At 53.7% G+C, this 13,663-nt stretch overlaps 2 protein-coding genes across 6 annotated transcripts in view; one reads left to right on the top strand and one right to left on the bottom strand.

The window, feature by feature from the left end:
- The first annotated feature begins 14 nt into the window (after positions 1 to 14).
- C12h12orf43 (similar to human chromosome 12 open reading frame 43) lies at positions 15 to 5,736 on the top strand. 4 transcript variants are annotated; one of them, XM_006249433.4, is made up of 7 exons: positions 15 to 284; positions 2,992 to 3,034; positions 3,211 to 3,309; positions 3,491 to 3,621; positions 4,334 to 4,424; positions 4,809 to 4,992; positions 5,338 to 5,708. In XM_006249433.4, the coding sequence occupies exons 1-7, from the start codon at positions 137 to 139 to the stop codon at positions 5,446 to 5,448; spliced, it is 807 nt and encodes a 268-aa protein (XP_006249495.1). In that variant the 5' UTR covers positions 15 to 136; the 3' UTR covers positions 5,449 to 5,708. The 4 variants fall into 4 exon arrangements, with proteins under 4 accessions (XP_006249495.1, NP_001009630.1, XP_063127284.1 ...); NM_001009630.2 differs by having other exon boundaries at positions 117 to 284; positions 4,809 to 5,736; XM_063271214.1 differs by lacking the exon at positions 15 to 284 and having other exon boundaries at positions 2,991 to 3,110.
- Positions 5,019 to 13,663, bottom strand: part of Hnf1a (HNF1 homeobox A) — a 34,287-nt gene continuing 25,642 nt past the window's right edge. The window contains exons 5-10 of one of the 2 annotated variants that reach the window (XM_039089095.2): positions 12,674 to 12,822; positions 12,367 to 12,568; positions 11,144 to 11,335; positions 9,548 to 9,666; positions 9,316 to 9,460; positions 5,019 to 7,346 (exon numbers count right to left, since the gene is read on the bottom strand). In XM_039089095.2, coding sequence (XP_038945023.1) covers positions 7,222 to 7,346; positions 9,316 to 9,460; positions 9,548 to 9,666; positions 11,144 to 11,335; positions 12,367 to 12,568; positions 12,674 to 12,822 — 932 coding nt within the window. In that variant the 3' untranslated portion in view covers positions 5,019 to 7,221. The remainder of the gene's footprint in view (positions 7,347 to 9,315; positions 9,461 to 9,547; positions 9,667 to 11,143; positions 11,336 to 12,366; positions 12,569 to 12,673; positions 12,823 to 13,663) is intronic. The other variant, NM_012669.1, reaches the window with a different exon arrangement.

Raw genomic sequence — 13,663 nt, 5'->3', positions numbered from 1 at the left:
TGCTGAATCGTTCGTCAATGGTGGCCTGGGAACTACAATCCCCACAATGCTCTGAGACGTGGGTCATGTGGGAGGGAAGGTCAAATCAAAGACGAAAGACGGGCCGCTTTCCCCACAACCCTTTGCGGCTACCAAGATGGTAGCACCCAGCGGTGCCATGAGCGACTCGGAGAGCAGCAGCAGTGACAGCAGCGATGCCGAGGAGTTGGCGCGGTGCCGCGAGGCGGCAACGCCCGCCTGGGGGCTGGAGCAGCGCCCGCGGGAAGCGGAGAGACCCGCAGCCGGTAGGGGGGCTGTCCGAGGGCCGGGGCTGAAACGGATGCGTGGTGGGGTGCGGACCACGGCGTCCTGACGTTTTGAAGGAGCTTTCTTCTGATGCCTTTATTCCCGTGGAGGCCACAGAGGCACCTAAATGCCTTCTGACATGCGTCTCATGTCCTCCCCCTGGGAAAGTAACCCATCACCTGTCTAGGATGACTAAGATGCACCTCCTTCCTGTATTCTCAGAATCCCCTTTTTCCAGGCCCTCATATGCTGTCACACTGAGGCTGAGGTCACCAGTGAGTATACCTAACGGAGAGATTCTCTAGCAAACTGGGGATGAATCCGAAATCTGCCAGTATAAGGGTTCTTAATCATGGTTAGAGAACCCAATGCTGCATCTTGTACTTTCATTAGCTCCTCGTTGAAATTTAACATCTTTTTCTCTCACGCATGAGAGCAACGAGCCACAGTCACATGATGATCCCTGTTGGTTTGTCCCAGCAGACATCACCATATTGTTATATCACGTTGCAGCTGTTTACAGATAACATCCAAGTATTTTATTCACAATAGCTGTGGGGAAAAATAATTTATGCTCTCCTCTACTTTAAAGCTCTGGTGATGTCTAATCCCATCTCCAGACCAGTGAGTTAGCTCAGCAAATGCTACACAAACCCGCAAACTGCACCGGATTCCCAGTACCCATAGGGGAAGGAAAGGATTGACTCCCAAAAGGTGTCCTATGACTTAGGCACACAACAATACGTATTTTCAAGTCTAGGAAGGGGCCCGATGTAAAAAACAAAGTATATAACTTATAGTGGTGTTTGTTGTTGTTTTTGGAGACAGGGTCTCTCCGTGTACCTTTGACTGTTCTGGAACTCACTATGTAAACCAGACTGGCCTTAAACTCATAAGAGATCCGCCTACTGGGGGTTGGGGATTTAGCTCAGTGGTAGAGTGCTTGCCTAGCAAGCACAAGACCCTGGGTTTGGTCCCCAGCTCCTAAAAAAAGAAAAGAAAAGAGAGAGAGAGAGAGAGAGAGAGAGAGAGAGAGAGAGAGAGAGAGAGAGAGATCCGCCTGCCTCTCCCTTCTGAGTACTAGGATTAAAGGCATGTGGTGCCAAGCCTGGTTTTAAAATGCCAAGCCTGGTTTTAAAAGTGATCTTTAAATTTTTTTTATTACATTTTATGCTGTGTGTCTGTGCGGATGCACACAGGTGTCATGGGACACAGGTGGAGCTCAGAAGTCAGTCCTCTCGACTGCCTTGTGGGTCTGGGGAATCAAACTGAAGTTGTTAGGCTTGGTGGCAAGTGCCTGGAGAGCTACCTTGCCTTCAATGGAGGGTAATCGACTCACTTTACAGATGTAAACAACACAAGCTTTGTGGAGTTAAATGTCTCACCCTGGGTGTGGAGTTTGACACTGTCTTTATTTGAGGGGGAGGGGGTGTGGGGAGGGAGAACATCACCATTGCTCTGTAATCATAACAGGAGCTACTCCTCGTGACTTTCAGAAACCAGATATCCATCTCCCATGCACCCACAGCCAGCGGCATGGGGCATTTGAGAGCACGCTGACAGAACAGGGTATCAGACAGACACACTGACTGCATAACGGCATAAGCACAACGGTGGCCCTGGAGTTGATGCAAGCTCTGCCACGCTGGGCGCCTCAGCTATCCTTTCTGTTCCCTTGGCATAAGCCCGCTTTGTCCCATAATCCACATCAGAACCTCAGAGCCTTTTTTCAGTGTCTCTTCCCATACAACATCTAGCCTGTTGCATCCTCAGAGGCCTGGGTGATGGATGCAGACCTCCCGTCTGCCCTTGGCCTCTTGGGTCTCATTCTATCTGAGGTAAAGCTAAACTGTTTTCTCTCACCGGTGGCCTTTACCCCACCATAGCCCTTCTTTCTCCGATCCCTCACATTGCCCCTCTGAGAGGCCTGGGTAATCTCGCCCCAACAAAGTCGCTGCTCTCCCCGCCACACCAGCAGCCAGCTGGCTTTCAGTACCACAGTTTCCTGTCTTCACAGGCTTGCTTCCCTGTGCCTGGGGACACTCCCAGGTCTCCCCTTGATTCACAGCTTCGCCTCAAGTATCTATCTGCCCAGCTGTCATCTATCTGAACAGTTCCCCCACACTGTACCCCTTGCCTCCTTTGTTTTCTGTTTTTTTATATGCTTGCTGTTAGCCAGTTAACACATTATGTATGAATGTCGTCTACCATCCACGTTCACCCAAGAACATACATAAGTCCTCCAAGGACAGCGCCATCTGTCTGAGTTATTCAGGTTGGGCATCTGCTTAGTAACAGCCACACACAGCATTTTCTTGGACCGACTCCACCGCCAGCATCCCCAGTGGTCGCCCCTCCCACAGCACACAGCGCAGCACTAGCAGTCACGCCATAAACCATAGTCAAATTATACCTGGGCTTGCCTGGTACACATTATCAGGCCCTCTGGAGCCAAAGGACCTCCCAGCTCCTTCTAGCTCCCCTTAAATCAGCTACTCGTCTTGCATGAGCTCAAGGCCAGCCTGGACTATGTAACAAAATCTCATTTTAAAAAAAAAATTAGCTTTTAGACTCTAGCCAAGTTATTTTACACATCTTTGACTTTACCCCTTTCATACAATGGGGATAATGGTCACCTCTCAAGTAGAAACTGGGGTTCCCTGAGTCCACTCTGTAAGTGCCATTTTTTTTTTCATTGCTCCACAGGTACTGCAGATACACAGGCGCCAGCCCCCCAGCCAAGCCGCAGGTACTGTGTGCTCTGCACAGAAGCTTCATTGAGCCATTCAGCACCACTGGTCCCCCCTGTGCATGCCAGACGCTAGGTTAGACCACAGGATGTCAGAGGGAACAGGACAGGCATCCCCTCCTAGTGAGGGCAGCTTCTGAGTGGTCGGGAAGTGATGTCTGTTGTGTGTGTTGTAGGCGTGAGGTGAACCAGCATGATGAAGATGGCAACGAACTTCAGACCACTCCTGAGTTCCGAGCCTACGTGGCCAAGAAACTGGGAGCACTGCTGGACAGGTGAGCGGTAGCACGCGCCATCCCGTGATCCTCTTGCCTCAACCTCCCAGACTCTGAGGTTACGACTTCATATCCCAAACCCAGCCAGAAAAGAAATAAAAAGTTTTTAAGTTGAAAGACAAAAGGTATTTTTGTTGTTACTCGAAACGTCACCCTTGGTCTGGCACCTCCTCTCCCCCAGCTCCATTGCTATCGCAGAAGTATGGAAGAAGACCCAGCAGGCCAGGTTGCAGCAGGAGGCCAAGGAGCAGCAGGAGGCCAAGGAGCAGCAGGCGGCCAAGGAGGAGCAGGCAGCCAAGAAGGAGGAAGACGGTAAGTCCTCAGAGTGCAGATCAGTGCTGCCGTGGGGAGGTGCTGCTGTGCACCTGTGGCCAGCAGCACCATGGAGTGGGCATCTTCTTGTATCTGCTGTGCCCACACACACCCTGAGGTAAGAGATAGAGCACCCCATTCCCCGGAGGAGCTAGCCCTCAGATCTCCCACTTGCCCTGGTACCCACAGCATTTTGGCTTCTTATTCTAGTCTTTCCCTCCCACTCTCTCTGATCCTGTCCCATACTTGGGCCCTCTTGGAGGCCATCACAGGTAAGAGACTCAATTGTGGACTTCTGAAGCCACTAGAGGCTGGGTAAGGTGGAGCCTGCTTTTAATCCCTACATTTGAGGCAGAGGCAGGTGGATCTCTGCAAGTTCAAGACCACCCTGGTCTGCATAGCTAGTTTCTGGACAGCCAGGGATATACACAGAAATCCTGTCTCCAAACAAATGAAGTCCACCAGAAGCCCCTGAAGCTCGCTGTCTGGATGTGGCAGCCGGTCAGTGCCCCTCAAGCCTCCCAGCCTCTGGCTCCATAGGAGAGCAAGCAGGCCTTGCCTCAGACCAGCTTCAGGTTGCACGTTTACAACAGAGGTGCTAAAGCCCTTGCCACTAGACTGGGAGTACCTGAGGACGGGCTGCATGCTCGGCTCCTGGAGGAAGGGTCAGCGTCTGCCTTACCGACTGCTGGCTCCGTCCTGTGGTTCCTAGGCTTCCGCCTTTTCTTCACATCTGTCCCCGGAGGCCATGAAAAGGAAGCTTCTCCAAGACCCTGCCGAAAGCGCCAGCCCCCCAGCTCCAGGTAAGAAAGAACTCACAGCCTCTCCTGAGTGAGCCTGAGGAATAAATAGCTAAGCAGCCCCAGTCAGGCTCAGACCAAAGGAAGAGACCGTCAGATAATAGGGCAAAGTGTTCACCTAGCAGGAAGGCCCAGGATCTTCTCCCGGGAGCTAAGGGGCTGTACATTGTCTCTATCATCCATGCTGACTGAGAAGCTCTGGGAGGTTTGGGCACTGTCAGGACCCTTATTGTAGATGAGACGTGAGGTACATAATGTGGTCACATGACTGATAAGCAGAGAAGCTGATCCTAGAACCTGAGCTACTTGGCTGCCTCCTTCTGGTCGGGAGGCGGCCGGGAGCTTTGAGGCCCGTCCAGATAACCTGACTGCTCACCACGGTAACAGTGAGGACAGTGACGAGGAATTGCAGCGGTGCCGGGAGGCAGCTGTGTCCGCTTCAGATATTCTCCAGGAGTCAGCCATACACTGCCCTGCCAAGGTCGAGAAGGAGGCCGAGAAGAAGAAGTTGAAAAAGAAAGCCAAGAAGAAGGCAGACGCTGACCTGGCTGCAGCCACAGGTCTGGAACAGGTAAAGGAGGCGGGTAGCGTCAATGGGGACCCAGTGTTGTCTGGGACCAAAAAGAAAAAGAAGAAAAAGGCCAAGAAAGCTAGAGAGGCTTCCCTGTGCCCACCAGCAGAGTGTGCAGCGGCTGAGCCTAAGAACTGACTGCAGGCTGTAGGTAGGTCCTGAGGTCACCAGCTCTGAGGATACTAACCCAGGGGGTTAGGGCAGAGCCAAGCCACACTCCGTTTCCAGCTTCCCGCACTGACTGCCCGCAGGTGACTTTAGTTGGGCTTGCCCAAGAGTGCAAGCAAAGGAGTGGGTATATGGGGGGGAAGTCTGTGCAAGGCTGGAATGGACTTGTGGTTCCAGAACATTCCATCGCCTCAGGAAGTACGACTCTTCCAGCTTTTGAGACTGAATCTCACAGCATCCATCTTCCCGACCTGTGCAGCCTCGGATGACAGTTGTCTTCGAGAATGATGGGGAGGGGTCTTCAAGCTACTGAGGCCCCAGAAAACTTCTGTACCTCCCCCCCAACCCATACAGACTTAATAGCATTGTCTGGAAGAGAAGGAAAGATATCCCCCACCTCCTTCTCCCCCACATTTGTGTGTAACGTGTTAATTTGTTAATAACACAGGTAAACCATTTCACTCTCTGAAAACCAGGTGCCAGAGCACTGAGCACCTACTTAGTGGAAGGAAAGAGAAAAAGGGAAATAAATTATCAGGTGACCCAGACTAGTACTGTGTCCTGGTCAGTACCAACCCTTTTTGTTTATTGTTTGTCTGTGTCTCTGTAGCTCAACCTGGCCAGTCTCCTGGTTTGCCTCCTGCGTAGTTACAAGGAGCTGTCAGTGCGTTGTTGTTTGAGTGCCGGGGATCAAACCCGTGGCTTTACACTTACCAGGCAGGCATTGTGCCACCGAGGCACATCCTCTGTGCTCAATGTTAGGGGGACGTCTCATAAAACCACAGTGGGATCCTTCCACCCACACCCCGGATACGCTTTGTCACCCCAGCTTAAGACTCTGGGAATGGCACCACACCTGGACTGGGTGGGTTTCTTGCAGTACCGAGGAGGACACAGAAATCCAGGCAGTCACCTCACCTCATTTCCAGTTGAACAAAAAGATGTGTAAACACATATCCCATGAGCCTGCCGACAGCTCAGGCCCCTGCCTTCACCCTGCTTCCCTCTGCCTTCCCTCCACCGTCCCTCCTGGCCACAGATGCCTAGGTAATCAGGAAGCTACTACACACTTCTTACTGGCTTTACTAAAAGTTAAATAAACATCTAGGCTTGCCCATGACCGGCCGTAGGCTGCAGGGGGCGCTGGCTCTTTCCAGGCTGAGGGGGGAGCCCACTGAGGGCCAGGCTCTCTGCAGCAGGCCAGAGATCAGAATAGCTGCCAGCCCCTAGCCCCTTGGGTGGCTTCTCTCTGCTGGTCTCAGCACTCTCTCCACTAGACATTGCTCAGGCCTTGTCTTCCGAGTTCTACACGTCTCTCACACCAGGAAGGAAGTTGTAGGGCCCTGCAGCCAGAGGAGGTGATTGCCTAGGATGTGACCTTGGCATGAGTTACGTGCCCTAAGGAACAAGGGTGACAATCTTAGCCCTGAAGCAGCCTTTCTAGTGCAGGCAAGATGCCAAGCTGGCATCAGAAGATACGGTCACGGAAACAAATGAGGTCCTGGGGCCGGGAGGAAGAGCGACTTAGTAGGGGAAAGCCTAGGAGAGCCCTGCTCCCTAGGCTCCCAAGCCTAGCCAGAGAACTGCCTGGAAGATCCTGTGGAGGGAGGGTAACCCACCAAGAGGCACATGGGTCTCTGGCGCAGGGTGGAGTGGCCTGGGAGGCACAGGAGACAGATGGCAGCCATGTTGATGTAGGGCCTCCGAGCTCAGCAGAGATCCTTCAGGGCCTGCAAGCTCTGACTGGAGGGTGCCAGCAATACAGGCTTCCCCCTTCTGTTCCAAGCATTAAGTTTTCTATTCTAACCAGCAGGGATGGCGGTCCAGATTGGGCTGTCCTCCGGCTCCTTGAGGCTTGCCCCTCAGGCTGAGGAGACACCTCAGAGCCATCCCTTTCTGATGATGGAGGAGCAGCTGCAGCATGAAGGCATAGAGTTCTGGGAAGGCCAGCAGCCTGTGGCAGGTGGCAGGCTCCAACACCCTCCAGGCAGCATGGCTGTGGCCCTCCTCTCCCCCTGTGCAGGCTCTGGGAGCCCAGCTCCTGGGAGGCAGTCACCATGGTTACTGGGAGGAGGAGGCCATCTGGGTGGAGATAAAAGTCTCGATGACACCGTGGTTGGATGGCAGCAGGTGGCTGTGCCCGTTGGAGTCAGAACTCTGGTACAACACCAGGCTGCTGGAGGACACTGCAGAAGCAAACGAGGTCACAGGCAGTCAGCCAAGTCCCCTTGGACCCTTCCCCACCCGTTCATCTCTAGGGATGCTCCAGGCGGAGAAAGCAGAGCCCCACATTCTGAATCTACACATTCCAGCTACCCATCCGCCCTTACCCTCAGGGCCCACAGGGAGGCTCCCAGATGCATTAGAGTTCCTGCTCTTCTGGGTGGAGGCAAACGCTAACGTGGCTGTTACTGGTGTGTGTGTGTGTGTGTGTGTGTGTGTGTGTGTGTGTGTGTGTGTGTGTGTGTGTGTGTCTGTTCCTGGGGATTAAAACCCAGGGCCTAGTGCTTGCCTATAGGTATTTTGTAGATGTGGTTAACAGTGAGTTGACTTCAAGTAAAAGAAGCCTTGACGGTGTGGGTGGGTCACATCTAATCAGAAACCTTAAAGTGGAGCCTAAAGAAATCCATCATCAGAATGGAGAGATGACTCAGCAGTTAAGAGCATTGACTGATCTTCCAGAGGTCCTGAGTTCAATTCCCAGCAGCCACACAGTGGCTCACAACCATCTATAATGGGATCTGGCGCCCTCTTCTGGTGTGTCTGAAGACAGCAGCAGTAATACATACATAAAATATAAAATAAAATCTTAAAAAAAAAAAAAAAAGCCATCATTCAAGACCATAGATTTCCCCCTGCTTGGGTCCTGCTGCTGGTCTGTGGTCAGATGACAGACCCACAGCTGTGCCTGTCAAATATCCCCACACATTCCCAGTGCCACAGACTCTGTCTCTGAGAGTTCCAAACTGGTGAAGTGACAGAGAGATGAGCCCTGGGGCTCACTGGGGCTCAGCTTGTCTTTGCCACAACAACTGTGGGAGAGGGGACAGGTCCCTCCCCGTGACTCTGCATTTGCCCATCTGCCCAATGAGACAGGAAGTGTCTCCGGTAACCGCCATTACAGCTCCAAGGGCCAGTTGGAGGATCTGAGACTCCATGGGATAGCAACTTCCCTGAAGTCACAGAAGTGGAAGTAGAGGTCGCCCCAGCGCTCACTCCATGGCGCGGTGGGCTGTACACCGAGCAGGTGGAGTCTGACAGGGACTGAGCACATCCAACACAAGACCTCCAGTTTCCCAGATGAGCTGAGAAAGCAGAGCCTTCAGTGCTGGCTGCTCATGTAGAGAACCTCAAGCCCTGAGCACTGAGGAGATGGCGTGGTGGGGAAGAGGACTTCAGGGCAGGTGGGAAGGCTTAGCAGGTGAAGACGCGCGCCACCAAGCCTCAACCTCATCTCCTGGGCCCATAGTGGAAGGAGAGAATCAACCTCTGAAAACTGGATGGCCTCCGCTCTCCACACATCACATACATGTCCACACACAAAACATACAACTAAAATACGTTGACGTTTTCAAAAAGAGTGCTTGCCACACAAGCACAAGGAACTGAGTTTGAATCCCTAGCACCCACATAAATATTTATGTCCGCACACGTCTGTGACCCAGTGCTGGGGGGGATAGAAACAGATCCCCGTAGCTCGCTGGCCTGCCAGCCCTGACAAAATGGTGTGCTTCCAGTTCAGCGAGAAGCCCTGACTCTAGGGAATACGACAGAGCTACAGAAAGAAAAAAAAAAAAAGACACAAAACAACCTCCTCTGGCCTCTGCATGTGCATGTGGGTGTGCACACTCACGTGCACAACACGTATGTGCACGTGCACACACACGCCCAGATCCCTGAGAGCAGCCAAACCATAGGGGTGTCACCTCTGGCTCCCATTATCCCCTACTGCATTTGAATGTCTACCCTGTCCTTTGTCAAGTTAGTGAACTGCCCTTAACTGCATACTTAACTGTGGCTGCCCTTAACTGCCCTTACTGTGGCTGCTTGGCATGCCACAGGCACCACATTCGGCAGGCAGAAGCACTTCCGATCTGCCCCCTGTCCATTGCACACAGCACCTCACCCACTACTGGGGGACCCCAGACGGCTCACCTGTGGGACTGGTGCTGAGCCGGTGAGCAGGCTGCAGGTGCTGGATGTTTGACGGGTCCTGGCTGGGGATGTGAATGGTTGTGGCTGGAGACGACGGCTCATGAAGCCCAGGCTCACTGGAGGCCTCTGTGTCTGAGGTGAAGACCTAGGGAACCAGAATAACCCCCCTGAGCCCTCAGACACTGGAGTGGGCGACTTCAGCGGGGCCGGGCTTCAGGAGGCAGGGCCTTACCTGCTTGGTGGGCGTGAGGCTGGCAAGGGTGCTGAGGTTGGTGTCTGTGATCAGCATGGTCTGCGGAAGCAGGCTTGTATGCGTGTACTGGGCCACCTCAGGCTTGTGGCTGTACAGGGCTGGGAGGAGAAGGTGCAGATAGCTGTGACCCCCTGGACCCTTCCCCGGAGGCCTCAAGCGTGGGTGGGCATGAGGCTGGATAAACACCCTGATGGCCAGTGCTCATTACAGAGCCAGAAGGAGGAGCAGCCCAGGGAGGGGCCAGCATCAACTCCAGCTCATTTTATGTTTCTGGGCTTTTTGAGTTTGTTTCCCCGACTGCCCCAGGTAGAACACAACCCCAGCTATGTGGACACAAATGCATTGAGCCTCTGTGCTGAGTACGGGCAGTGTATTAGACACACGGATACTGCTGCACTAAATGCAGGCGGTGCCGTCGTACTGAGCGCAGGAACTCTCCAGTACTCGGCTCAGTATCTGACGCTATACAGAGGAACCAAAGTAGCAAGCATGAGTGCTGAGGTGTGTAACGGGTGCGATGCCTCTGAGGGAAAGGCGTCCATCTAGGTGAGCGGGGCAGAAGCCAGCAATACCTGGATCTCCAGGTCACCTCCAACACGTGCCTCATGCCTTGAAGGTTCACCACTTGCTACACTCACCAAGCATGCAGCAGTAGCATGCTGTCCCAGGAACTCAGCCAAAAGCAGAGCACGAGCGTGCGCGCACACACACACACACACACACACACACACAAACAGAGACATACGCTATCAGCCACACGCTGGCCCACAAGTCCATAGCTCCCATCCATGCTGAGGTTTGAAAAGTCTGAACCCAAAGCTATATATAAGTTTGGTCCCATGACCCATCTTGTAGCCAGCCTTATGCAAATCTGATGTCCACAAGGCTGCGTGAGCATGCGTGCATGGGGGGGGGGGTGTCTGTTTATATACAAGTGTAGGTATGTGGGGCCAGGCCAATAGAACCTCAGGAAGTTCTCCCACTGGACCGGAGCCCACCTAGTAGGCTAGACTGGCTGGCACAAGCCCCAGGGGTCTTTGCCTCCTCAGCTCTGGGAAGCACACACTACCATGTCCTCCCCTCTCTTCACTGCGGAATCTGAAGGATGGAACTCTGGTCTTTAGCACTGACTGACTGAGCTGTCTTCCCCTCCTCCACCCCACATGAGTCTTCAATCTACTTCACGTAGTACCTATCTTGTACTCCAGAAACAACAGTGTTCTGTGGACAGTGAAGCCCAAGCCATACTGGGAGTAATCTGGAACCCACGATCTGTCCACGGGCCAGCTTCCTAACCGCGGCAGAGTCATAAACTGCCACGTGTGCACAGCCCCGAGAGTTTCGGAGAAAAGGCTGTGGTCTGCAAATCAAAGCCGGAAGCATGACCCGTGCACACCAGCCAGCCTCGCACACGTCGAAAAGCTCACACACAAGCTCCTACATGCACACACACAAACAGGTTGGTGGCCCATAGACACCTGGGCCACACACAGGCAGACCACAGCACCCGCCACCCACCCTGCCCAGTGCCAACCTGCAGCCCAGCTCTCCCAGACCAATGTGAAGATTGCTCACCGTGGGGGCTCTGCAGCTGGGCCATGGTTGCCATGAAGGGACTCTGGGCCACGTGGCTCTGTACAGGGGGCATGAGAGGCTGCTGATAGGAAGGGTGCAGTGGCTGGGAAAACTGGACCGGCTGCAGGGTGGTCAGGCTGCTCCCCATGCTGTTGATGACTGGCACGCTCTGTGCCTGTGTGGAGGCCAGACCTGTGGAGGACAGGCAGGAGTCAGCCAAGCCTCCCATCTGCTTGGTCTCCTTAGACCCAGCCCAGGGCCTCTGGTGGACACTACCCCTCCTCCTCTGAGCCTGAGGGTTAGAAGAGGGAGGGGAGGGGCTGACACACATTTAAGTGGCCTTGAAAAGTCATTCTCCGGGGCTTTGGCTCCTCATCTGGCTTGGTGGGGAAGACCGGCTGTGAGGAGTTGCAAGGTGATCAGGATAGGTACCCTGGAGCCTTGGGGGCTCCGTGGCAGTGGCAAAACCCTGGGCTTAGCTCTCTGCTCACCTATTCTAACAGCTTCTCATATCTTACACACTGAGTGCCTGCCTAGGGTTTAAAAAAGTAATTAAAAACACCCCTAACCTAGAAAACATCACACACATGCCATTAACATTTTGTCTAGGCTCCGCCCCACAGTTACCTGGCAACAAACAGCCAGGTGTGCCTGATTCGCTATAAAGGGGGCTGTTTGCCCCTCCCTCATTCCCCCCCACCTCTCTCTCTCTCTCTCTCTCTCTCTCTCTCTCTCTCTCGCTCTCGCTCTCGCTCTCGCTCTCGCTCTCGCTCTCGCTCTCGCTCTCTGTCTGCCTCTACTACCCTCTCAACCCCAACTCCCCTCCCCTTGCCCTGAATAAACTCTATTCTGTACTATGCCGTCCTGTGACTGGTCCTTCAAGGGGAAGGGATGCCTCAGCACAGGCCGCAGAGGCACCCCCTTCTCCCACACCTTACCGCACCTCCACCAAGCATTCCTCTCTCGATATTTTTATAAAACACAACACATGCACGCTTCGCCTGCTGTTTCCCCACTATCTTCTCAGACTGATGTCTGGTAACTTCTACACTGTGCACTATGCTTAGTGGGTTTCTTGGGTTTACTGCCCGGTGTCATGGGTGCCTAGTCGACGGCGATCAGAAAGCGGATGCGGTATGGATGGACAGATGAGCCCCAGTAGCTCTTTCCAGATCCCAGATTCTGCCCAAGGCACAGGAGCTCCAGTCACCCCACCCACTTACCAATGACCAGGGTAGAGGCACCCGTGTTAGTGAACGTGGGACCCAGGGAGGCGGGCTCCCCTGGGCCGATGGTCATGACCCCAGGCAGCGAGGCCATGATAAGGTTCTGCGGCTGCTGGTTGAGACCTGGAGACGTCTGCTCCAAGCTGTGCAGTGCTGTCAGGGTGCTGACGGGAGGCAGGGGACCCCCCGTGGCTGAGACCTGTGAAGGGAAACCAAGCTGAGCTGGTGTGTCCTCACCCTGCCTCCCAGACACAGAGAGTGGGGCTAGGAGGGGTTTCTACACAGGACAGGGCCGCTCACTCACCAGCTTGGCCTCGGTGCTCAGCAGGCTGCTGGGCTCCAAGCCTGTGGGGGACACTTGGTGTAAGGCCGCAGACACTGTGACTAAGGGACCTCCGCTGCTGGAGGGCACCTCAGCTGCCTCGCTGGTTGCAGACTGTCCATACCGCACACCTAGGGTGGGGAGCAGTGTCAGCACCCCACTTTCCCGTCCACTCCTGTCCCACAGACCTTACCACGCCAGAGCCTACTGGTTTGCTCAGGTGGGCACGCCATCTTTCCTCCTGTGCGAGCCGCTTCCAACTCTTGTAATGCATGGCAGTGTCCCCCACTACTTGGTGTGTCCCCCTCTGTGCAGAAGAGGCTCAAAGAACAACGGAACTGAGCCGAATTGGGGCTCAGAGAACTAAATGAAAAGGAACTGAGTTGAGCAGAACGGACCACTATCGGCCAAATTAAATGAAATCTCCTTAAATGGGACCAGAAATGAGTTGAGCTGGATTGAGTTTTTGCTAAACTAACCGAATCGGTCTAAATCGAATTGAGCCTTATGGTCGGCCTCTCGTCCGCTGGTGCCACGTCCTCAGACTCAACCAATTGCTGGGTCAAAATATTTGAAAAAAAAAAAAAAGTCCACATCTGTGCTGAAAACATGTAGGGTTTTCCTCCTTGTCACCAGACCCCAGAATACAGTGTAAGTGTCTACATCGGGATTCCGCCGTATTGGGTGCCACACATCATCTGGAGGTGACTCGGTATACAGTAAGATGTGCACGGAGGAGACGCGAATATTGTATACCTGTCCACAAGAAGTCCCGGCCCCAATTCCCAGGCACCAAGGGCTATACTACGTAAAACGAACTGGATTCTGTGGAATTAGTTTGGTCAAAGGGAATGGTTTGAATGGGAATTGGTCGGGTTAAACTACGACTTGGAACACCATTGAGTTGAACTGAAACGGTTCGAATGGGTTGACCCGAAGGGGATTGCGCTCCACTGAAGCAGCCAGAGGTGA

The sequence above is a fragment of the Rattus norvegicus genome, chromosome 12 (genome assembly GCF_036323735.1).
Source record: "Rattus norvegicus strain BN/NHsdMcwi chromosome 12, GRCr8, whole genome shotgun sequence".
Classification (NCBI taxonomy): domain Eukaryota; kingdom Metazoa; phylum Chordata; class Mammalia; order Rodentia; family Muridae; genus Rattus; species Rattus norvegicus.
Note: the sequence above shows the minus strand (reverse complement) of the source record. Positions and strands in the feature narration are given on the sequence as shown.

Bases quoted from the DNA above. Each gene is read 5' to 3' on its own strand.
- C12h12orf43 (NM_001009630.2), top strand. From the start codon at position 137: ATGGTAGCACCCAGCGGTGCCATGAGCGACTCGGAGAGCAGCAGCAGT. The intron at 285-2,991 runs GTAGGGGGGCTG...ATTGCTCCACAG, and splicing joins AGCGGAGAGACCCGCAGCCG to GTACTGCAGATACACAGGCG. The intron at 4,425-4,808 runs GTAAGAAAGAAC...CCACGGTAACAG, and splicing joins CGCCAGCCCCCCAGCTCCAG to TGAGGACAGTGACGAGGAAT.